Source organism: Folsomia candida, unplaced genomic scaffold (assembly GCF_002217175.1).
Source record: "Folsomia candida strain VU population unplaced genomic scaffold, ASM221717v1 Fcan01_Sc016, whole genome shotgun sequence".
In the NCBI taxonomy this organism is placed as follows: domain Eukaryota; kingdom Metazoa; phylum Arthropoda; class Collembola; order Entomobryomorpha; family Isotomidae; genus Folsomia; species Folsomia candida.
The window spans coordinates 2,323,805-2,347,632 of NW_019091208.1; the positions used below are offsets into that span (position 1 = coordinate 2,323,805).

Sequence of the window (23,828 nt, forward strand, 5' to 3'; positions counted from 1 at the left end):
AGCAATATAAAGTCTCAATCTATTCATGTGTTAAATTCTGGATAATTGGTGAAAAATCCCTAATTTTTTGAAATATTTAATTTTATTAACTTCAACATAATAAATAGACAATTTTTCGCACTTTAATAACTTGTAAAGCAACTCCACTACAAAATTTCTTAAAATTTGTAAACTTACAGATTTTACCAAGTTACAAATGACTCCGTCAAATTTTCGGACTCATTTCTGCCCATGTTATTATTTAATATTTGCCAAACCGACTACTATTTGTGGACAAACCATATCATCAAAATTATTAGAATTCCCAGATTTTCATCTCATTATACCATCAATGCGAAACATCAATCAAATCTCCATAAACACAATTTCGACGAATAATTTCACAAAGGAATCAAGAGTATTAAAATACGAGTTTATTTTCCACGCGCAAAATTTGCAAATCAAACAAACCCAAATCTAAGGAGGGGAGGTTGTGTACTATCAACTCCCGGATCTCGATGCCCTTTGGATATGTTGTAGTGTCCCATGAATGAACAAGAACCCTGAAGTGGTTTAATCCCATGGCCACATTTGCGCCCGCCACACCCACTCAAAGGTGCCCAAAAATCGCTTTCACTCTAGCTTTCACCCATTCAAAACCACACCAAAAATCCAATTTTACTCGGATTTTGAAATTTCTTTGACCATTATACTCCCAGATAGTTTCTCTCTTATATCCAATATCAAACTCAACTTTCTGAAATTTTTAGTATTTTTAAAATTTAAAATTCTGAATTAGCATTGTTGTGGTTATCAACAAAGCAAATTATGGCTGCGAAATAATCATCAAAAAAGTTGAGTTTGATGTTGGATACCAGAGAGAAACTATCTGGGAGTATAATGGTGAAAGAAATTTCAAAATCGGAGTAAAATTGGATTTTTGGCGAGGATTTGAATGAGTGAAAGCTAGAGTGAAGGCGATTTTTGGGCACCTTTGAGTGGGTGTGGCGGGCGCAAATGTGGCCATGGCATTAAACCACTTCAGGGTTCTTGTTCATTCATGGGACACTACAACATATCCAAAGGGCATCGAGATCCGGGAGTTGATAGTACACAACCTCCCCTCCTAAGTCCTCGTCTTTTCGTTAATAAGTTCTTCTCGGAATCGATCCAGACGGGACTGGGCTTCTCCGCTCGCTTTTGATCTCTCCTCAAAAACAGAGGAGAGATCTGAGTCCCGAGTTTGCAGAAATGTCGCGGTGTTCATCCGTCCAAAAAATTAAAGTCGACCCGGCTTCAAAGAAGAAGCGGAGATTGGATCCTGTGCAATTTTGAGACGTTGTAACAACTCTGTTAGTTAACGTGTTGCGGACTCCTCAGCTCGAAATAGCACATGCAAATTTGAAACAAGGCTCAGAAAATTACTGCTACTGTTCGTTCAAAAGAAAAATAGAGGCAAAAATTTGGACAATTTTTCAAAATTAGCAACTTTTAAGACAAACTCTGCTAGATAACTTCTCACATTTTTGCAAAATGTGAGTGAAGCCTAACCCCTCGAAATATTTCGCAATAAATATTTGTGCAAATTGTCAATTTACGACCTGCCCATGCCAAAATCTGCATCAAAGAATTTTATACCACACATTCGCTCGCTTCACTTTTACTTGTATGAAGTCCCATTTTTTTCTAATTAGGGTTCACTTTTCATTTTTTTGTGGAGATCAAAGCCAAAATATAAAAATTAAACGACCTCTCATAATTCCGAAAATAGTTTCGCTAAAAAAACATCAATTGTAAGAAGATACAAACGGAAATATACCCCAGAACGGGACCTTACCTACTCTGACATAAATGGACCAAATTAATTCAAAAATCTGTGTCAAACCTTGCTCTGCATATGCAAAATGTCTCATTTCTACAAATTCTAAATTTGCAAAATTACGACTCCTATACTCCAAAATATGCATCAAAGTATGCATCAAAGAATTTGATACCACCCTCTCTCCGTCACTCTTGCATTTACGTAGGTCCCCTTTCTTTTCAGAGAAGATCAAAGTACAAATTTAAAAGTTAAATGATCTCTTCTTTCACCCCTCTAAAAATAGTTCTGTTACACAAACATCAATTGCAACAAGATCTCGTCTACCGTAAAATGGAAATTTAACCCGAACTGGGACCTTTCTTCTTCCACCAAGATGCAAATTTCACCAGAAATCGATCCCATTCCCGTCCAGCTGGAAGATTACAGACAAATACGCTTTTGTCTCTTAAAACTTGAGACTCGTCTTTCTCTCCTCGCTTTCTATTCCTCTGATCCATTCAGTGGCGGCGGAAGTTGGGGGGGGGGACATAAGGGGACATTCGAATCCTGAGATAGACTTATTAACCCTTTGATTCGCAAATTTTCACCATTTTCTCTGTGCGACGTAAAATGTGTTGAAATTTTAAGACATTCTCATATTCCAAACCAATGTTAAATTTAAACATTTTCTTACATAAAATCTGGATATTTCCCAATCTACCGCAATGTTAAATTTAGGAACTTCCAGTTTTTACGAGTTTTATTAAACTCTTGGATTTCTCCTCTCATGCAATGACCTCAACATAGTTCTAACATGGACAATATGCGCTTTCACTGAAATTTCTTGGGTTACAATATCCCCCTGCCCCTCCCCCCCTTCCGCCGCCAATGTCTCCAACCATAACTTTCCACCCAGAACGGCACAATATTTCTCCGCTTCCTTTGAAAATCTGAATTACTTCATAACTTTCTCCTCCAGCTTTCTCCTCTTTGTTAACTGGAAATGAAATCGACTCCCGTTCACTTTCACTTTAGTAGTTCGTTCCGTACCGTTCGTACGTATGTGTAGCAGGTCATTTAAGAAAAGGACGAAGATCCATCGTTTCAACTTCGACTTTAGAGAGAAAGCAATAACGATTTGCCTTCAGCCCAGCCAAGAAGTGCACGAAACGGGGTCGGCGTACTTTCGCTTAAGTGAAATTGATATCTTTATCCGTCCATTGGATCGAGAAATACATCCAAATGCCCTCATCATCCAGCAACCGGCATGAAATCCTTAACTTACCTCATGGACAATCTGGTGAAAGCGGACACGAAAACGTTCCGTTTTCTATCGACCCAGAGACTCATGAAGACAAATTGTGTCTCATATTTCCCATTTCAACTTTATTCTAAAGTTCGAAGGTAATAAATAATAAAGTGAATTTCGAAAGCTGCGACGTTGCACCTGCGAGAAAATTTTGAAAAATCGTTCAAATTCGTAATATGAAAAGGTATCAGATTTGTCGAAAAGCACGTGGAGAAGTGTGCAAAATCTCCAAATGTTCATGATGAGTTTGGCAAACTGCGTAAAAATTATAACACCTAGGAAAAAATACTAGTAGAAGCTGAAATATGGTGTTTTAGGTCAAAAAATTGTTAAGTTTTTTATTTTTCAAAAATGGGAACCTTCATTTCTTGGCTTTTCACCTTTTCATTTAACCCATGTAAAAATGTAGAACTATTTAAGGTCACTAGGGAATAACACCTTTGAGATAAGCTAGATTAATACCTGGTTCGGCTAATTGTCCTTCTAACTGTATCGTTTTTTACAAATTAACGTTTTCAAGTAATGGAATTATTATCCAAAAAGTACTTCTTTCCAAAAATATTGTCTTTTTAAACAGCACAAAAAATCCCACCTTTAAAATTCTCCCCACATCGTTCCCATTTTGACGCTTTCACCCACCACATGCAAATAAGCATAATATTCTTAAACCCGTCGTTCCATCCGCTCACGGCAAGAACAACGTCTTCCCCTAAACTTGTCCCATTACATTACACATCTCCCCCCATTCTTTAGTTAGGGAGGATGCGACAGACAAAAAATTGGCACCATTTGGTCAGAACGTGCTTCGAATTGTGAAGAAAAAAAACAATATGAAGGCGACCCTTGATGGATGGATGGATGGATGGATGCAGGCAAGAAGTCGGGGAAAGTTAGACAGGAAGTTGATGATGGTGAAAGCATTCCGATTCTGACAATGGAGGTCTCCCAACGTATGCTCACAGATTTGGACCAAACCGGTGTCAATCGATCACAAATATAATTAGTAGGAAATTTGCAAATGGAACTATCTGCCAATGCGCAGGTTTGGCGGGAGATATTTGCATATAAAGAGGAGAAAACGCACCAAAAGGAAAGGCATATTTTTCATTTTCCAAATTTCCTGCGCATTTTTCTGCTTTTTATGCAAATATCTCCGCCAAACCTGCGCATTGGCAGATAGTTCCATTTGCAAATTTCCTACTAATTATATTTGTGATCGATTGACACCGGTTTGGTCCAAATCTGTGAGCATACGTTGGGAGACCTCCATTGTCAGTTTCTTGATATCTGCTTTCACTTTCACTCATATTGAGCTGCGATTTCAAGTCATTTTGATAATTTAATGACAACATGGAATTTCAAGCTAATCAGAACAACAAATAGTAATCAAAATCAGGAGAAAGCACTAAGAATAAACAGTAATTTCGAGGTGCGTTATACATAACTCAACTTTCTTAATGTCAATTTTGAAGTCACACACCAATTAAAGATTTATTTACAAATAACGCAACTGATCCGTTGGCTTTGATTTTTCAGATTACGGCATTTCAGTTACAAATTCTCTGTTGTCTTTCAAATCGATCATGGTATGGACTATGAAGTCTGATTTAACCCGACTTTCTGGCAAGTTGGTGGATGCAACCAGTCCGAATTTGTTATCTCGAGGAAGTTTCAATATTATATTTTATCTTCAATTATATGAAGTTAAACGCTTTGGCGGGGTTTCCAAATTATTGAAGAGTTTTGCTTTCAAAATAAAACAAAGCATAAGTTCAATTTCATTCTTACTCATTTTTAAAGATCGAAGAAAAAATTATCATCTTCAAAAGCTCCTTCTTTCTCTAACCAGCCACTACCATCGGCTCCAAAAATAGGAACAACAATGCCTTAAAAATTTGTTGCTCTGCACCATATAAGTAAACAAAGTTTACCGGATAATCTCTCACGTTTTTTGAACGAACAGTAATCCAATTCACTCCAGCAGAACAGTAGATCCTCACTCACAAAATCCTACGTCAAACTATAGCCAAGAAGCGCATTAATGAGTGACGGAGTGACGTGTGGGTTTTCAGCGATGATTGTCATTTCGTTTCCCAGACGGAAATTGGGATTACGATGACCTGAACTGCCTCACTTTCTCGACACCTCGCCAAAGGAGACGTTCACATAAAACGTCATCAAAAAAGCGAAGTTTTAGACTACCCATTCCCTATCCTACTCGTGCCAAGCTTACAATGCGATGGTGTCAAGTGTAACCCTCGGATTTGGTTGAAATTTTGAAATTACGTGGTCCGTGTCAGTACAACTAACTTTTCTTCAGGCAGTTTGTGCGATGGTCAAAATTTGCAAAAATATTTGAGGTAAAAGTTGAAAAACGGGCGATTTTTTTTACAGTCGGCGGAAGCAAACTTAACTTTCATTCTCTTCCCGTGCAAAAAATCGCCGATTTTTCAGCTATGCCTTCAAATATTGTGGTAAATTCCGATCATCGCACAAACTTCCGGAAGAAACGTTGGTTGTATTGACATGGACCACATAATTTCAAAATTTCTGCCAAATCTGAGGGTTACACTTCACACCATCCCATTGTTAGTACAAACAAGATCGGCTACCCACAAGCATCCACCCACCTTTTGGACGACGTAATATATGGACGTCCCCCACGCCACCGCGCTATTCATCACTCAACAGGAAAGTTGCGTAAGCTCGGAGAAAGTTGACTCGCCTCAACTTCAACCTCAACTCACTCACACTTCGTACGAAGACAGGTTTCATGTTGATTGCTATTTCTCCGGCTCATTTTATGCCCACTTCCATCACCTTCTCGCGTCTCATTATAAAATCTGAACGAAAAAAATGGATCAGCCAGCCAGCCAACCACCTAAATTTTGGAAAGTTAATGAAGTCACAGTTTCACCAGGGTGGAATAATTGATCTTCACGGATACATTTTTTTCGAAGAGATCACATTCATAATTTTGTGTTATTATTTACGAATCTAGAATTCCAATTTTCTCAGAGATCACATCCATAATTTTGTCTTGATATTTATCCAGAATGCCAATTATTAACAAAAAAATGTACGTTTTCTTATCGAAACAGGAATACAAATGTAACAAAATAATCAAAATATTGGTAACAAAAAATTTTTTTTTCTAAGCCTTGTACTCAGGACAGATTTTCTTTAACGTAAAATGGGACGTTTTCTCCTTGTGTTAAATTACTACTTCACTGGAATTACTTGAATTTCACTACATAGTGTACAAAACGGGCATGTTTCTGCATATCTGTTAAGTCAAAATATTACTTACGTTTCCTTTTGCCTTTTTGCCAAACTTTTCCGCTTAGAAAATCTCTCCTGAGTACGATGCTTTACACTGAAAATCATATCTTTTTACAAGGATCCCGTCCATAATTTTGTCTTGTTATTTATCTACAACACCAATTATTTACAAAATGCACGTCTTGTTAGAGAAATTGAAACAGATATACAGCTAACAAAGCATGTAAAATGAGCAGTACAAGATAAACAAATGGGAACGAGTTGTTAGTCAGATCTTCAAATATCTTTTGAACTTCTCCATGTTCCGTGCTTTCTCCGTCTTTCACGCGAACCCAGTTGACTCTGGCAGTTTAAGAAATGGCTCATTTTCCGACATCAATCTAATTTTATTTCCTTTTCGTCAACCCCTTATTTCTTTCTCCTTTTTTCCTTTCTCCAAGCTTTTAAAGACGATGATACTTTTTTTTTCGCTGAGGGAGAATAGGGAATAAAATTTGATGCGATTTCAAGCCACAGTCGTCTACTTTCATTACTTTCGATCCAATGCACTTCACCAAGTTACACTCTCGACCTTGAAATCAATGCCTTATTCAATACCCGGATTTCCTGTAATCTCATAATTCTCAATTCTACAGAAATGTAGACACATACTTTGCCCAGAATTTTGCAACTTAAGAAAAATGCGTACAGTACTTAAAGTTGGTAATACATATCGCAAAATTCGATAGAGCCACACTTATAACTAGGGCTTCCCACAAGACGGGACAGTCTTGTCTTGTCTCGGCAAGACGGGATAACAAGACGGGACAAGACGGAAATTTGCGTCCCGCGTGTTGGCAAGCAAGACGGGACACGGGACGGGACGAACAACGTCTTGTCCCGTCTTGTCTCGGCAAGACGGGACGTCTTGCGACCAATTAAATAATATATTTTCGTCTCGGAATATCTAATTTGCATTTATAAGTTGGCAAAACTGTGATATTTGTTCAATCGAATATAACTTGAATGAAATTATAATTCCTTTAAAATGGAAATTTTGTCGAAACGAATCATCGAATATTTTTTTAGATAGCTTTAAAATCTATCTAAATTCTAATTTTTTAATCCTAATTCTAATTTCTAAAGCATGATGACGGATGAGATAAAATCTCATCCGTCATCATACATTAGAATTTAGAATTTTGTATACAATGCGAACATGAAGTCAGGTCTTGAGAACATAAATTTCTAAACAAGCATTTTCCGATCAAACCAAAACAGAGGTTTTCACGTTTTAGGGATGGCAAGGATTTTTTTCCACTCCCCTGTGTAATGTGTTTTTACTAGCCGAAACCTTGGTTAAACTATTCTTTAGTTAGCAAAAACAATTTGTATCATGTTTCCTCAAGCGAATTAAATTTTGCGAATAGATTTAAAATTTATCCCATTTAAAACATGAGCGTCCCGTGTCGTCCCGTCTTGTCCGGGACGGGCAAGACGGGACGCAAGACAAGACGGGACAGCTTGTCGTCCCGTCTTGTCTTGAAATTTCGTCCCGCAGATGGTCACAAGACGAGACAAGACGGAGAATCTTGTCTTGTCCCGTCTTGTGGGAAGCCCTACTTATAACCAAAATTGCACAAATTATGGTTTGATTTTTTAAATAAGAGACTATCCACGATAAGGTTTATATTAAAAAGTCTGTTATTAAAAAATCAACAATACCAATAAGATTATCGACTTCACAATGACTTTCTATGGGTTGGCAAACTAAATTCTTCAGAAATACTCATTAACTTATTTAAAAATAATTTTTTTAGAGAGCGGGCATATGTACATGTACATGTATTAATGGCTTTTACTGTACAAGTCGTCATTAGATAAATGGGTATAACTCTAATTTCTCACCACTGGGCGAGTAGATGTTGAGGAACAGGCAGTCTTCAGATTGATTGCGGAGGTAGGGTTCCACCTTCTTCAAGTACTCCAAGTACCCTCGAGGCATCTCCTTCAAAGCCGCCGTCTCGTTCCGGATGTCGGGCAGCATCTGAAAACAAATATTTATCAATAAAAATAATTACATAATCTCATCCAGCTTACTCGATTCTTGAAATACGTAGAAAGTTTCTCGTGGTTGAACAAAATATAATAATGGGGGCACTCACGGACGGCAACTTTCGCAAATACATAACACAGAAAATCTGCATGTTTTTAAGTAATCAGCATAATTATGTGTTGCGTAAATGTAAATATATTAAAATTTCAGTTTTTTTTATACTTTTCGCGAATTCCATGACCAAAACAAGTTTTACGATCTTTACGAAATGGATTGCGATGATAAAATTATGAACAAGCAATCTCCTGTCAAAACAAAATTACTAAAGAGGATACCTAATTAATTTCGTAAATTATTTCGCAAACGAAGTCAGAAATTGATAAAAAGAAATTGATAAAACCAGAACTTTGTACTTTTATATTTTTCTTCCATTTCCAACGACACATCCCTTTTGAAACTCGCTGCATAAATGAGTGGTTAAGCTTGAAATAAACTTTTTGTTTGTCATTGGAACTGACTACACCCACCCACCGTACATACATATGTCCTCTAAGGAATTTAGCTACAACAACCCAAAAAAACTGCCCAGCTCACAAACGAGCCTCGACATTTCCTCACATTCCACACAAAACGAATCTCTCTCTCTCTCTTTGATTGTCTACGCCAGGAATCAAATTAAACTCGTCGGGCTGATGAATAACTCATAAAGTAGAGACACACAGACACGGAAATCAGACTGGATGGCAGACGGTACATGCATAAATTCGTTTGTATGTTGCCATCCATCCATTATTACTCGAAACATACGTATCCATGTCCTACGTACATACGTCGTATTTACTCGCTTGTTTTAGTTGTATTTTGTGGTCTGGTTTGATTTTCTACTTCACTTTCTCTCTCTCCAAACCACTTCAGTTGTTCATTCTCCGTTTCATGTGTAAAAGGGGGACATTCATATATTACGTCATCAAAAAACGTCGATTTTTACGTAACCCACTCATCTTGATCCTGCTCATGTTAAGGTTAACCTCTTAACGACGAACTAAGTACACAAATGTGTGTAGTTCAGAAATTTAATTGACACCAAAATTTCTTTTAAAAAAGAACATTTCTTAGGTATTTTGTGGAAAACTCGATTTTGAAAAGTAGATTTTTTTCGATATTTTTCTCCTAAAATTTTGGAATTTTCCCTATACCGACCAATGTTAAAAAGTGGAATTTTCGTGTTTTTCGCCAAAAACTCGAATATTGGAAACTGGTGGAAAATTTTAATTAGTCAGGTATAATTATGAAATCAAAATCGTACCGAAGGGAAATTTTATTAAAAAATTAATAGTCTAAAAGAGGTTAATAAGATCAAAATAGGCAACCCAAAAACTTGCCACCCACCTTTCTGATGACGTAATATATGGACGTCCCCAAACCGAATGCACTTAAAGGTAGAGCTATTTAGATGTGTATGAATAAAGCAATAATTTCACCCGTGTTTCTCCCCACCCTGTTTACAACTCTGTTTACAATCCTACTCATCATTAAATCGTGATCCTTCTCCAGCCACAAATTAACTTTACGCTGATACTCGTAAATTACTTTATAACTCAACAGGGAAAATACCGCTCAGTAACAACTTTATGAAAATAACTCACCACCAGCTCGGTGAAAATTAATTAGCGCACATGAAAAATCACACCACTACCAACACGAAAAAAACTACGATTACCAGAGCCGATAATCACACATATTTTAGTAAATATCATCCGAATTCTTAAAGCGTAGTTATTGTTTTGGACGTTAAGTTTTTACTCAGGGCGGATTTTTCACCGGAAAAATTTTTGAAAAAACGTGAAAGCGGAATTTAACTGTCATATTTATTTAAACTGATTTCAAGAAACACTTCCGAAATTTAAGTAATCGCAGGGAATTTGTAATTTAATATAAAACAAGGAACCTGTCATTTTAATTGAAAAATCCGTCCAGAGTACTAGGCTTTAAATAAAAACTTCACTTTCTGTAAACCGTGATGTTCAAGGGTCATTCATTTTAAAATAAAACCACTTGAAGTACATACATAAATATGACGTAATATTTACATAAAACTTACATAAACCTACATAATTTTCAACCAAGTCTGGCTACCAGACTGTAAATACTTTTTGAAAGTTAATTAGATTACGTTATTGGGTTTGAAGGTCATGTTTGTCTCCTCTCTTAATTAAGTTAAGTTTGGCAACTAAAACAATACCCTGCTTAACAAGGAGATTCATGCACAGGCAGCGTCGGGTAATTAATTAGATTAGGTTGGCGAGCGAACCTGAGGACAGACGAATCCCGGTTTGACGGCGTCCTTCACCCCGTCCCAGGGGAGCGCAGTCTGAGTGGGGCCGAAGCGATGCGATTTGATGGGCGGGGAGGCGTACGGAATCCCCACGTAAACCTGCAAATTCACCCAGTTTAAGAAAATAAATACGAAAATTTGCACTGTTTTTGGGACAAGTTCTGTCCGCAAATCTAAGAGCCACATCATTTCCGCAGATTATTGGTTCAGCCTTTTATATCATATTCGTTTCGTTTTTAGAGATGTGACAAATTTACTAGAAGTTCAGTAACTGTTCAACTTTGCAAATATTTTCCTCAAATAATTGTCATTTTGCGATCGAATTATTTAAATAATTATGTAAGTTACAAATGTATCCGCAAGTTTAGGAAATTTACGTCAGAATTTTTGTTGTTGCTAAATTTTGCATATTTATTCGTGCTGCAAAAATTTAAAAGAATGTAAACCCATTTTTATACTCATTTGGAAGCCTACATATATTGCCTATTTGTAGATATGCATATGCATCTCCTTTCCCTCCAAATTCTCCTCGTAAAATGGTATCCCATTACAACTTTTGTCTTTGAAACGATTTTTCAACAATTCCATTTCTCCCTTCTTGGTATCACACTCTAAGAAATACTGTAACACGTTTAAAACACGGAATGAATTCCGTATTAAGTAAATTAAATATGCATTCTAAACCCAGACTAAACCTAACTCTTTCTCAGGCCAGCATTACGCTGGATTTAGTACAGCTCTCTTAAACAAACAATTCAGATTGCATTTACTCCTATAAAACTTTCCCTTATTTTTAAGAGTGCATCTCTCCCATTATCCATTCAACCAACCAAATCGACTTTCTCTCTCTCCCTCTTACCTCGACAATCTTATTCTTGAGCGGGTTATGTCTCCCTTGAGCAATGGTGACACTGATCCCTTGCACTTTCCCGTATTTCGTCTCCACTATCCGGGATCGGGTCGGCCCTGAATTCGAACTCGTGCCAGTTCCCCCCGTCCCCTCAAAACTGATGGGGGAGCCCTTCCCCTCCCCCACGAAGGGGGGCTGCTCCCCCTCCCCCTCAACCCCTCCTCCATTCTGTGCTAACGGGACAGGCAGCACGTGCGTCGCGGTCGAGTTGTGGTTCACTTTCTGACACGAGATTGTAATCACGCTCAGCAGAAGGAGAATCGCTCTCATCGTGCAGTTTTCCGGCCACGAAGCACTTTCACTTTCCACATTTACACAATTTTAAACCTACACACACACACTTTCACTATAAATTTATGTACGTATCGTGGAGAAAGTGCACTCAGAAATGTGTGCGCGGTACATCGAACCACAAATTAATTAATTAATTATGCGTGCGGAGAAACAGAAGAGCAGTTTCATTTTCTGATAAGGATCGCGTACGTGAGACTGATTTCTCTGCCAGATCGGCGTTCCGCATGCTGGGAGAAAGTACACAGGCTCTTATTCCCTCGTTGCAAATGCAGCAGTACGTTCAGTCCTACTCGAGATTTGGCTCCTCTCTGAGGCTCGTTGTGGGACAGTACATGTGGAGAAAGTGAGGAGAAAGTTTGCTCTTATGACGGGCAGCATAATCCCAACTGATGGTTTGGGCCAGGAGTCTCTCACTTCAGGATTACATATTTACTTGGCAATCCAACCTGAAATGAAAATTTACAATATTTTAAACTCTGTAATAAATGAGTTAAAGCCTTTTTTGTTTAATAAACACCTTCGGATAGATCGATTAATGAGTTTGCATTCCCATTGATTCAAACGAAAGTTGGTAAAACTCGGGTCAGAAAAAAGGAAAACAAATGATCTAGTTTTACAGCACAATTCTATCCTGGATAAAGCATGAAATGTATAGTTACACTTTCTCCAACCATTGTTTATCTAAATGTGAAAAAATATTTACAGTTTCTCCACCTACAGCTTTCATTGACAAAAGAGGAAGCAGTAATATCCAACTTTCTAATCCATCATCCATTTATGCACGATCATTCTCAAGAAGTTGATTAAAACAAGTAAAAAATTTCGCTTTCTCCATCCTAACAACTACAAAATTATTAAATTACTAAAACTCCTAAATATAAAAGTTCATTTAAGAAAGTTTCATTTATGCTCAGATAACTAAACCAATTAAACATCAAATCTACATAATCCTCCTAATACAATAATTTATTATAAAAATTGGTATGCAGTTTAAAGTTGTCCCTTTTACATACTTTCATCCACTCAAAGTAATTTATTAATAAATGTTTAAATTGACCAGGACATTTCTTCCATTTTTTAAACCCTTAATCCAATAAAATGTTTACGTAACTATTCCTTTATAAAGTGTCTCTTTTACTAAAACCAGAGAGCTAAATCATCAAGTACTCTTCAAGCATCCTCCTCCACTATCAACTCGCCAACATAATCCTACGCAAACCCCGAAAACCTCACAAATCTACATGTCACCTAACCTACTGCCTGGCTTCCTCTGCTCACTCCATTCCACTTCACCCACTTCTCTCTCTCTCTCTTCGTCATCATGTTTACCGTCTCCTCTGCACACACACAACAAGGCGAACTGTTTGCCAACCAAACAACAAGTGAAAACCCGAGGCGTTCGTGTATCATTATCCGTACGACGAAATAACGGTGAAACCGCCTTGCTCACTAGAGCTTTCTCCCAGTCCTTATTATTACTCTGCCTCGACTTCCTGCTACGTATGCATTACATACAAATGTACATACAGGAGAGGATTTGGAGGAAGCGCTTTCTCCGTCTCGTGTCCCGATACTTTCTCCAGACCTGGTGGGCTGGCGGTGACTCTCTCCCTCTCTCCGTGACCACCACCACGTTCAACTACTTTCTCTCGGTACAACAAAGGCCTCACAACTTTCACTTTGATGTCGAGCCTACTATGGGGAGAGTGCTATGGGAGAAATGCGCAATCACTTTTTTTATTTCCTGGACGTGTGTGCGTATATAGCTCGATGAAATTTTAACGTGGCTGGATATGAGTGTACGAAAAGATACGGCTAAAAATGTTCAAGTTCAACTTTTTGCTTTGAAACTTTTAACCCGTGTGGGCTACTTGGCCTTAATTTGCACAGACTTAGGAAATTATGTGCAATATTTTTGGCAACCAACGGGCGCCGAACTGTGATAAAATTAGCGTATTTGCAGTATTTGTAGTATCAGTTATTTACATCTCTGCCTTCAATTTACATAGATTTTGCAAACAAAAACATAATTTGTGCAACAAACCCAACCAGGGAACTGTGACCAAGATTAGTGCTATTTTTTGTGGCAAAATAACAATTACATGTTACAACGACCACTCGAAAGTAAAACAGCAAAATGAAACCGCTTTCACCAACTGTTTACTCAAAAAGTCCCACTCAAGCGTGCCTTGAGTTATACCATTTTCGCTGTTTAGATCGCTGCAAATTTATATTTATATAGATTTTTCAAAATACTGTACTTTTTTGCATATAACAGGAATCGAGCTCACGAAACTAGTCCCATTTTTGACCCAAGCATCACAAACGATACTATTTACAACCACTCGAAAACTCGAAACCGCAAAATGATCCCACTTTCACCAACCGTTTCCTCGAAACCCTAGCCGATCTTGCGGTATCAACAATTTGCTCCCAAACTTATTACTTGATCCGTCCTCATTTACTACTTTCACTCCATCTTTTCCACACAATTTTGCGCAACCGTTTCTCTCTTTCCCCAACTTTTCAACCAGCACAAAGTCCCAACCACAATTTGTTATGTTCTCAAACTCTAAAGTTTTTGCATGACTGGATCAATGTCTTGAAAATAAATGGCTAAAACCAGAACTTTTGCATGAAACAGGGTCCCAGCCAGCTCTTTCTCTAGGCTTTTCACTTTATCACTTAAAAGCCATTTTTAAAATGTAAAACGCTATATTTCACTTTCAGACTTCCAGTTGAAATCCTTCTTCTTCAAGCTAAACGCTAGTGTCGCGGGGTGTCACATTTTTGGAGAAAGTGCATTTATTTATTACTTCTACTTTATTGCGTAAGTGCTACAATTCATAGCTCTATTTTATTTAGTTGTTACTCTATTTTTAACAATTGGGACAACTTACAATGGAGGTCTCCCAACGTATGCTCACAGATTTGGACGAAACTAGTGTCAATCGATCACAAATACAATTAGTATGAAATTTGCAAATGGAACTATCTGCCAATGCGCAGGTTTGCCGGAGATATTTGCATAAAAAGAGGAGAAAACTCACCTAAAGGCTGGCATATTTTTCATTTTCCAAATTTCCTGCGCATTTTCTCCTCTTTTTATGCAAATATCTCTGCCAAACCTGCGCATTGGCAGATAGTTGCATTTGCAAATTGCATACTAATTATATTTGTGATCGATTGACACTAGTTTCGTCCAAATCTGAGCATACGTTGGGAGACCTCCATTGTTAGAACAAAAAAAACTGGACAAAAAGTACAACTGGCCTCAAAAACATGGATACTAAGAATCATAAAACCCTACAGCTTTCTCCGCCCATTTGTTTGGTAACCTTCTTTGTTCATGTCAGTAGGACAAGTAAGTAAAGCATGCAGTTATTGCTTGCAGGAGGCTGTGCACCCGGTGCCAAAAAACATTTCCGGAAAACAGGGTGAAAGCGTTATGTAAATCAGAGATTACACAATCCTCAAATCCATTAGGAGCCATTTGAAACCAGTGAATGCATGTCTTTTATCTGTCCAAATTCCAACAATTTAAGTACTACATAATTACACAAAAATCCAAATTACACAATATCCAAGTTATAAAAACTACTGTCCTTCTTCTTCCAACTATTTAAAAACGACAACTTTATTATGAAACAATTATTTAACCCAGTCGTTTCTTCAAGATCATTTCCCAGCTGTGTCTTACTTTCGTTGCATAACTTTCACCACGATCTTAACCTTTCCACTTTCTCCCCACAACTTTCTCCAATATTAATATTATGCAGTCTACGAACCACCGACCTACTCGGTCGTTTACCAACCGACCACTTGCAAAATTGGTCTCTTTCTAGCCTTTCCCGCAGGCTAAATCCTCTCGCGAAATAGGCGAGTGAAAGCAATCTCTTTTCTCGTTTTATGATCGTTCATCCCTCACAACTGCAAGTGTACAAATATTACATAATACATACGACCAAACTGCACACGTATGTATGGCCAACAGAACACGGTGAAAGTACTGCAATCAATAACTTGTCTGCTTTCACCTCGACCACGACGAACCCAAGACTTGAGTTGATTGCCTTCTTCTCGACATGTCATCTTCCCCACTCAAATAATATTGTGTGCATCCTGCAGTTCTTTCTCACAAGGAGATTCGTACCAGGGTTTCGTTTCTGGGGGGTTTGCTACATTTCTTGCAGTGGAAAGTAAGGAATTTAATAAATACATATAAAGTGCAATAAACTGGGAGAAAGTGCAAGAATATAAATTATCCAGCCACGCACCGTTTGAATTAGAACGAAGGGAAGTAAGTAGTTTCTTGCACTTTGCATTTCTTGTAGGTTAAAATACTCAACCGCAAGAAACCACTTTCTCCCCGTAATTTTTTGTAAATCGTTACTTTAACCTGAAACCCTGACACAATTGTTACATTTCTTGCAAATTTGCTACATTTCTTGTTCTACAGAGCAAGCAATGACAGAAATGTGAGGTGCAAGAAACTGGGAGAAAGTGGAAGAAATCTGCATTGTCCAGCTATGAATAGCCAAATTGCTGCTGAAAACCACTTTCTTTTAGTTATTTCTTAAAAAAATCATTACTTCACCCGAAACCTTCATACGAATGTTTAATTATTTTTGCAGATTTGCTACATTTCTTTCACCGTAAAGCAAAACGCAAGAGAAATGCGAAATGCAAGAAAATGGGAGAAAGTGCGTGAAATATGCGCCATCCAGCCACGCTCCTTATGAACTGTATCGGCCAGCCATAAATAGTTTCTTGCACCCTGCATTTCTTGCAGATCACAATATTTACCTCTAAGAAACCACTTTCTTTCCCCGCTATTTCTTGCAAGTGGCTACTTTCACCCGAAACCCTGTCTCTTCCATATCTTGGCAGCAACTTTCCTTTCGCACTGTAATGCTGCTGCTGCTGACACAGGTCGGAACGGAATCCACGGGAGGGGAATCCTGGTGGAATCCCATCGTAAAAAATAAGGACTCGCATCAATAACAGTAAAACTGTGGAGCTACAGAGAGAAAGCCCACTCGTACTCGAACTCAACAGTGTACAAACTGACCACTGGACTGGTCAGCAGTCTGACCAAAACATCCCGGCACCGAAACGACCAAAGGGCCTGTCTAACACCCAGTGCAATTTCGCCATCTCATAAACCGCTCCAATCACTCAGTACCCATGAAAACTCATTCTTTCTTTGCTGCCGTCCTATAAATTGCGGCAATTTCTGTGTCTTGCAATTATTAGGTAATTAACCTCATTTTGACCAAATTCGTCATGTGGCGTAGTTCAAAATACGTTCTGAAGTGATCATGTCATGTAGCAAAAGAAAAAATTATCAAAACAAAAGGTATTTCTTGGGAAAAGATGATTTTTTATATCTTTACTTTCAGATTTTGGGATTCTTGATACCTTCACTAGCGAATCTGAAAAGGCGTGTTTTTAATTTTTCTTTAGAAAAAATTAAAATTTGAAAATGATTCAAAAATACTTGGTCCAAAATAATGAAAAATTAGCAGGTTGGCTATCTTACGTACATAATTATGAAATACATATCGTACTCGAAAAATAATTATAGTCACTGCTCGGTCAAAATCATAATAATTCGAAAAAATTGTCTTTTATAAAACTCGCAGCTAAGTCAGACAATTCGCCGAATTTACCCGGGTTTCGTTACACTTGCGAATTATGCACATAAACAATTTCGCAACTACTTTCTTTTCAAAGAAGATGTAAACTGCAATGAAAAGCACTCAAAATTTTGAGTGTGTCATAAATTATCTTGAAACACCAGACCCAGCTAAACTCTTAGCCTGCCCAACTTTTTACAGTTTGTCCATGTCGTAAGACAGCTATGTACCTAGTTATTTTATGCAACATAAATAAACAACCTGGCCAACCAAGTATTTAATTTAATTAAGGGCAAACTTTACTCGGAAGACTTTCTCCTTATGTAATTTTCTACATAATCCAGAACTAACTTAAATATGTACACAAAATTCTTACACAACTGCATTTCATCCAAATATGAGTAACCAAATCAAATAAATGCAATCCTCACAAAATAATGCAACTCTTAAGGTACACTCTTAAAAATATTTATAATGTTAAGATTTTGAAAATATGTAAATGTGCTCGAATTCTAAATTAAGTAAAATTTACTAAATCTACAGTAAACTATTTTCTTTATCCAGTTAACTTTGCTCTAAATTTAGAATATTTTGTTTAAAGAATCTATAAACACTGCATTTACTTTTCAAAAGGGTAACATCATTTTTAAGAGTGTACGATAACATATTTTTCCCATTCGGATGCACTTTCCCTTAAAATGACCACAACATTCACAAGAGAAACATGCCCTTAAACTGACTACGATATCATAAAAATGGATTTTATACATATCTGCACCTCAATGTTCCCAAAACTGCCTGTAAAATTCCCCGGCCGGAAACTGCACACATATGAATTTACGACCTGTAAAACCAATTCAATCCATACTTCCCCAAGACTTTTCAAGATTGCACTAAAACCCATCAAAACCTCACCCTCCAGACTTTCACCCATTTCCGGCCAAAATGCATCAAAAGCACAAAACTGCACTTTACCAAATGGTCAAAGTGAAAGCTGAAAGTGTTCCGTTTTCGGACTTTCACCAACAAAAATTTTCTACAAAAAAAATCAAACCTCTCACAAACTTTTCTTCTCGATAACAAAGAACTTTCCACAACGGATGGAAGTCAACAACTTAAACGAAAATGGATTTAAGATTTATTATTGGTACTTCACTAGAATGAGAGTAAATAACAAGTTTTTTTATTTCGTTACGAATTGACCACACCAAGGCCCACAAAACGCGTCAGAAATTGAAAACATGACGCAAAGTATGTACATATTAACAAGGAAATGAGGTTTATTTACACCGCAAAAACCACAAACCGACTGGAAATGGGATGTATGTATGTACGAGTTTCCTGAAATAAGCTAAGTTTCCACGTTTGTTCATTATGATTCCACTTTTGCATTATTCTTTCTATTCTATATTTACTTAAACCAACAGATTTGTTTCGCAACAATTTTGCAAACAGATGAATACAGTGCTGATCATGTAACAGCGGACAGCCAGCAATCCAATCATTAATCATTCAGTCAAAACTTCATTTCCCTGGTAGTCCATAAATATCTGTACATAAACTCAAAATAATTTGGTAACGAAATCGACACAGTGGTAATGTTTTCTAATGCCGATATTGTTTCAAATTATATGTTCGCTGATATGTTTTCAAATGCCGGTAACGTTATACCGCGCAGTAGTAACACAAATTTCGAATTTATCTGCACAAACAAATTTACTCCATTACAAAAATTGTAAACAAATTTTGGGGAAAGTAATATTTACCAAGTAGTACTTTCACGTTTATCTAAAACCCTTCTCTCCTTCAAGAATGTCACAGTTTTGTTTATGTCAACCTTGTCGAACGGAGTGAGCCGTTCATACTTTTATCTGTTTCCGACCTTTAACAGGAAAACATATCCTCACCGAGTTCTGTTTTAACACCCATAAACTCACAATCTTTGACCACACTTTCACCCCAACTTGAATCCAAAACAGGATATGATGTCCCACCTCTCAATCCTGATGCATGTATCAGCTCACTTTCTCCTTGTATGCATTTTTGGGTGCAATCTCATAAAGCAAGATATCCAACCTATTTAGACTTCCTTATGTCTAAAATGTCTAAATGCCCATTTATCTCAAATGTAACACTTCAGAATCAGTAAACAATTTCGACACTCTCTAAATAAATATAGATATTCTTGTGTAATAACTATGTAGCTTTCTCCGTGCATTTTTTACTGCAACTTGGTCAGCCAACCTTGATTTATCCATGTTTTAAAAATCGCAATTTATCTCGACTCTACCATTTCAAGCCCTAAATAATGTGGACACCCTCTAAATACATGCACACGTCTCAATTTCTCCTCCTCCTCCTCGTCCAACTTTATTTATCCCTTGTGCACGCACAAAGTCGTGAAATATTTACGTCCCCATGCACTCACTCACTCAAAATCCGACCCTAACGCAATCCGAGATTCATATCCTTGCCCCTCTTTCACTCTCTAATAAAATACGTTCATTCTATTCCTCTGATCTAATCTACCACACAAAATAGAGTTGTTCACCAACAATGCACATGCCACACATGTTTCTCACGGATTTTGTTAAAATCAAGTATATAACACAAACAACAATTAGTGTGGGAATTGAGCACTTATGCAGAATTTACTAATTTAAAAAGGTTTCAGGGTGGCAAAAATGTGTATTTTCACCATGCAAAAAGCTATACGCGTTCACCTCTTATTGTTGTCGTATGTTAAAATTGCGCACTTTTGCCAACTTAAAACCTTCTTAACTCCGTAAATTCTGCACAAGTGCTTAATTTCTACACTAATTGTTGCTTGTGTTTAATTGCTTTATTTTTTAGTGTTTTTTAAATAAGATCCGAGAGAATCATGTCTCACATGTCCTTTGTATGCACAAACTAATAATAAATATCACGCACTCACTCACTCCCCCAACATTTGCATCTCGTTTCTTACATAATAAATAAAGGCTGACTTTCTCTATGTTACTTCACGTTCGTCAAAAAGAATTTGCATTTCTCCCCGGAGACGAAGATGCATAACGCTTCTGCCGTATTTATTTATTATGATCATGATGATGCTCCATTCTAAACATGAACAAAATGTTTAATACTTTCTCTCATTCATTTTGTCAAGATTATGTACTTAATATCCATCTCTCACTTTGCTTTCACTCAACTTTGATGCATAATCCTCAACCACCCGTTGCCTTCCTTCTCGGAGCTTGTCACACTCTTAGAAATCCTATCCTAAAACAATGCTAGGGTTTGTAGCAAAAGAGACAAAAAAAGTCTTACAGGTTATCTTGCAGATTCCACTAATAGAATTGCAATATTGTAATAATATTACAAAAATAAACCGTTACAACGCATGTAACCAAGGGGTGAAAGGAGTGTCATACGTCAATGTGAATATCAAATTGTTCGAAAATTTGTTAAGATTGACACTTCTGACGTGTTTTCGACTTTTGTGTCTTATTTGTGTCAAATTTAACAGTTGATAACCCTTATGTGACCTTTATATGACCTCTGAGGTCAAAATGGAGGTCACCATTGAATTCGGGGTTAAATTTCAGTTGAAATTGAAATAGATATGTCCTATGACCTTTACATGACCTCTGAGGTCAAAATGGAGGTCACCATTGAATTTGACATTGAAAAATAGTTAAAAATGACGTGTCACATGTCAAAACTGACAAGTGACACTTTTTCGTCACTTTTCGTCACTGTGACGACGTCATCGTCACAGGTGACGTCCAAACACAAAATGACATGAATTTTCAAATTCCTCGTTGAAAAATAGTTAAAAATGATGTGTCGCATGCCAAAATTGACACGTGACACTTTTTCGTCACTTTTCGTCACCGTGACGATGTCATCGTCACAGGTGACGTCCAAACACAAAATGACATGAATTTTCAAATTCCTCGTTGAAAAATAGTTAAAAATGATGTGCCGCATGTCAAAACTGACACATGATACTTTTTCGTCACTTTTCGTCACTGTGACGACGTCATCGTCACAGGTGACGATGTCACAGTGTCCATCTTCGAACTCGTCCTGTCCCTTGACGTTAGGAGTTTACGTTCAAAATTTCAAGTCTCTATGTCTTTTCGTTCAAAAGTTATCGGAGCTACGGACAGACAGACGGACGGACGGACAGACGGACATAACGATCTTATAAAGGGCTTTCACCCCTTAATAATAGAGGCAAAAAAATCTGACAGGTTATCTGGCAGAGTTTGTTTGCATGACAAGATAGCCAAAATTTTATTAAAAATTTAATTGAAATTTTATTTATCTTAATTTCATAAATTTAAGTAATTCCATCTCCATTTTTTTGGACGAGTTATAGATCAATATTACGGACAGGTACACATACATAAATACCTGTTTAATTTTAATACCACCCGGTATCAACTTTGATGCCCATGTACACCCGATTTTTAAAAGTGCGGCCATCTCATCTTCCTTCACAATGTCCAATATTGTCCAAGTAAATGCAAATAAACTTTCATACCAGTTGCATAACCGACTTTTGTCTCTCTTTGATTAAATGTTACGCCATTGTTTGCATACACTTGTATTGCATTTTATGCAGTATTTACCACATAATCTTTTCAATATTTAGTCTCTCCTCGGCGTAATTAAAGTACAAAAATTAAGAAAGGTGTACATAATTTTATCATTTTCCTCTTCGTCCGATGGGACAAAGAATGTGTCAATCAGTATCATTTAAGGGGTGTCTGTTTAAGGTGAAATAATTTCTTCATACATGCATTCCAAGCTTTTTAACCTCACTTTTTTTGTCTATTATCGCAAATTTCGAAAATGACACCAACATCGTATGCTTCGAAATACGTATTTAAATGCAACTTTCGATTCGTTTGAGTAATTCTTCTAATCTAATTTTCGGAATTGGATAACCTAGCATTTGAACAAAATTAGTTTATGTAGATATATCCCTAAATTTCCCCGAAAACAAATAAACTACCTAGATGTTTTTCGTAAAGTGCAAAGTTTTCTAGAAGCAAAAATCTTCGAAATTTAATCCAACCTTTGTGCACAGATGGGAGAAAGTGCAATAAATCTTGCAGTTATGCCATTGCAACAATTAAGTAGAATAGCAAAATATTATCATTCGCTTAGCAATAAAGTGTCTCCCCTTTTCTTTAAACAAAAGAGCTGCATCGACCCCAGCTTAAGGTTGCATTTTCTCTCCAAAACACGAAAACCTTTCTCTTTCTCAACATTTCGCAACTGCTGCTGCACATAAACCAAACACGCAGTTACATAACAGCTCTCCACACCAAGTGCAACTAATTGCAAAACTTTACTTCTGTCTTTCTTGTTCTGGTCAGGAACAGAAAAATAAGATGAAAATGTTGTCCTTTTTCCAACTTGGAAAGATACTTATTTACCGATATTAAACCGCACAATCAATACATAAATAAATAAATATTTCCCCATACTAAAAATTTATGAACATTGCAACAAAAAAAGATTTGGATTCCCGTATTCATAAATTTATGTTAATGTTGAAGTCAAGCATAAAGTAATCACTGCTTAAGTAAATACTTATTGGACGAGTTGTTACAATTAGAACCTTCCCAGAAATTTATATAACTACTTCAAACAGTGTCATTCACGGAAACTTCGAGTGCCCGCCTGAAAATTCGACACCTACAAATTTTATGATTATTTTTGAAAATCTTCAGGCCAAAAAATCTAAAATTGTCGGAAAAGAGAGATTTAATCTTTGAGGTTTGTCAAACAATTCATTTGTTTCCTGTGCATGTGTATTCACTCGAGCAGCATGTGAAATGCATAAGAACTATTTAATATTATGCTTCGTATTGTCGCAAATTTCATTCTACCCAGTTATGTAAATCGACATTTATCAGTCCTAAATACAACAAAATTTATGGTGAAATTAGAAAAAATGAAAATTCTTACATTTCACCCGTCTCATTTATTTAAATTTGTACAAAATTTTAAGCCCACTAACTCCAAACTGTGCTCACCAATATTTAATGTTTTCCATTGATCTCCAAGATTTCACTAATACACAATAATATTCATATTCACCACTGGAAAGTTACACTTTACAATGAATAACAACGGAACCCAGCGAGTCACAAAAAGCGAGTCCATACATGAAAAAAACGATTTGTTTCTCGTGATGAAAGTCTGACTGGAAAAAGCGAGCAAGAATTCGACGACGTGATTCCGA

The 23,828-nt window shown here is 37.0% G+C and overlaps 1 protein-coding gene across 1 annotated transcript in view; it reads right to left on the reverse strand.

The window, feature by feature from the left end:
* Positions 1 to 23,828, reverse strand: part of LOC110856495 (neuroligin-1) — a 39,573-nt gene extending 15,745 nt beyond the window's left edge. The window contains exons 1-4 of the mRNA XM_035857206.1: positions 23,620 to 23,828; positions 11,601 to 12,391; positions 10,718 to 10,840; positions 8,259 to 8,397 (exon numbers count right to left, since the gene is read on the reverse strand). Coding sequence (XP_035713099.1) covers positions 8,259 to 8,397; positions 10,718 to 10,840; positions 11,601 to 11,921 — 583 coding nt within the window. The 5' untranslated portion in view covers positions 11,922 to 12,391; positions 23,620 to 23,828. The remainder of the gene's footprint in view (positions 1 to 8,258; positions 8,398 to 10,717; positions 10,841 to 11,600; positions 12,392 to 23,619) is intronic.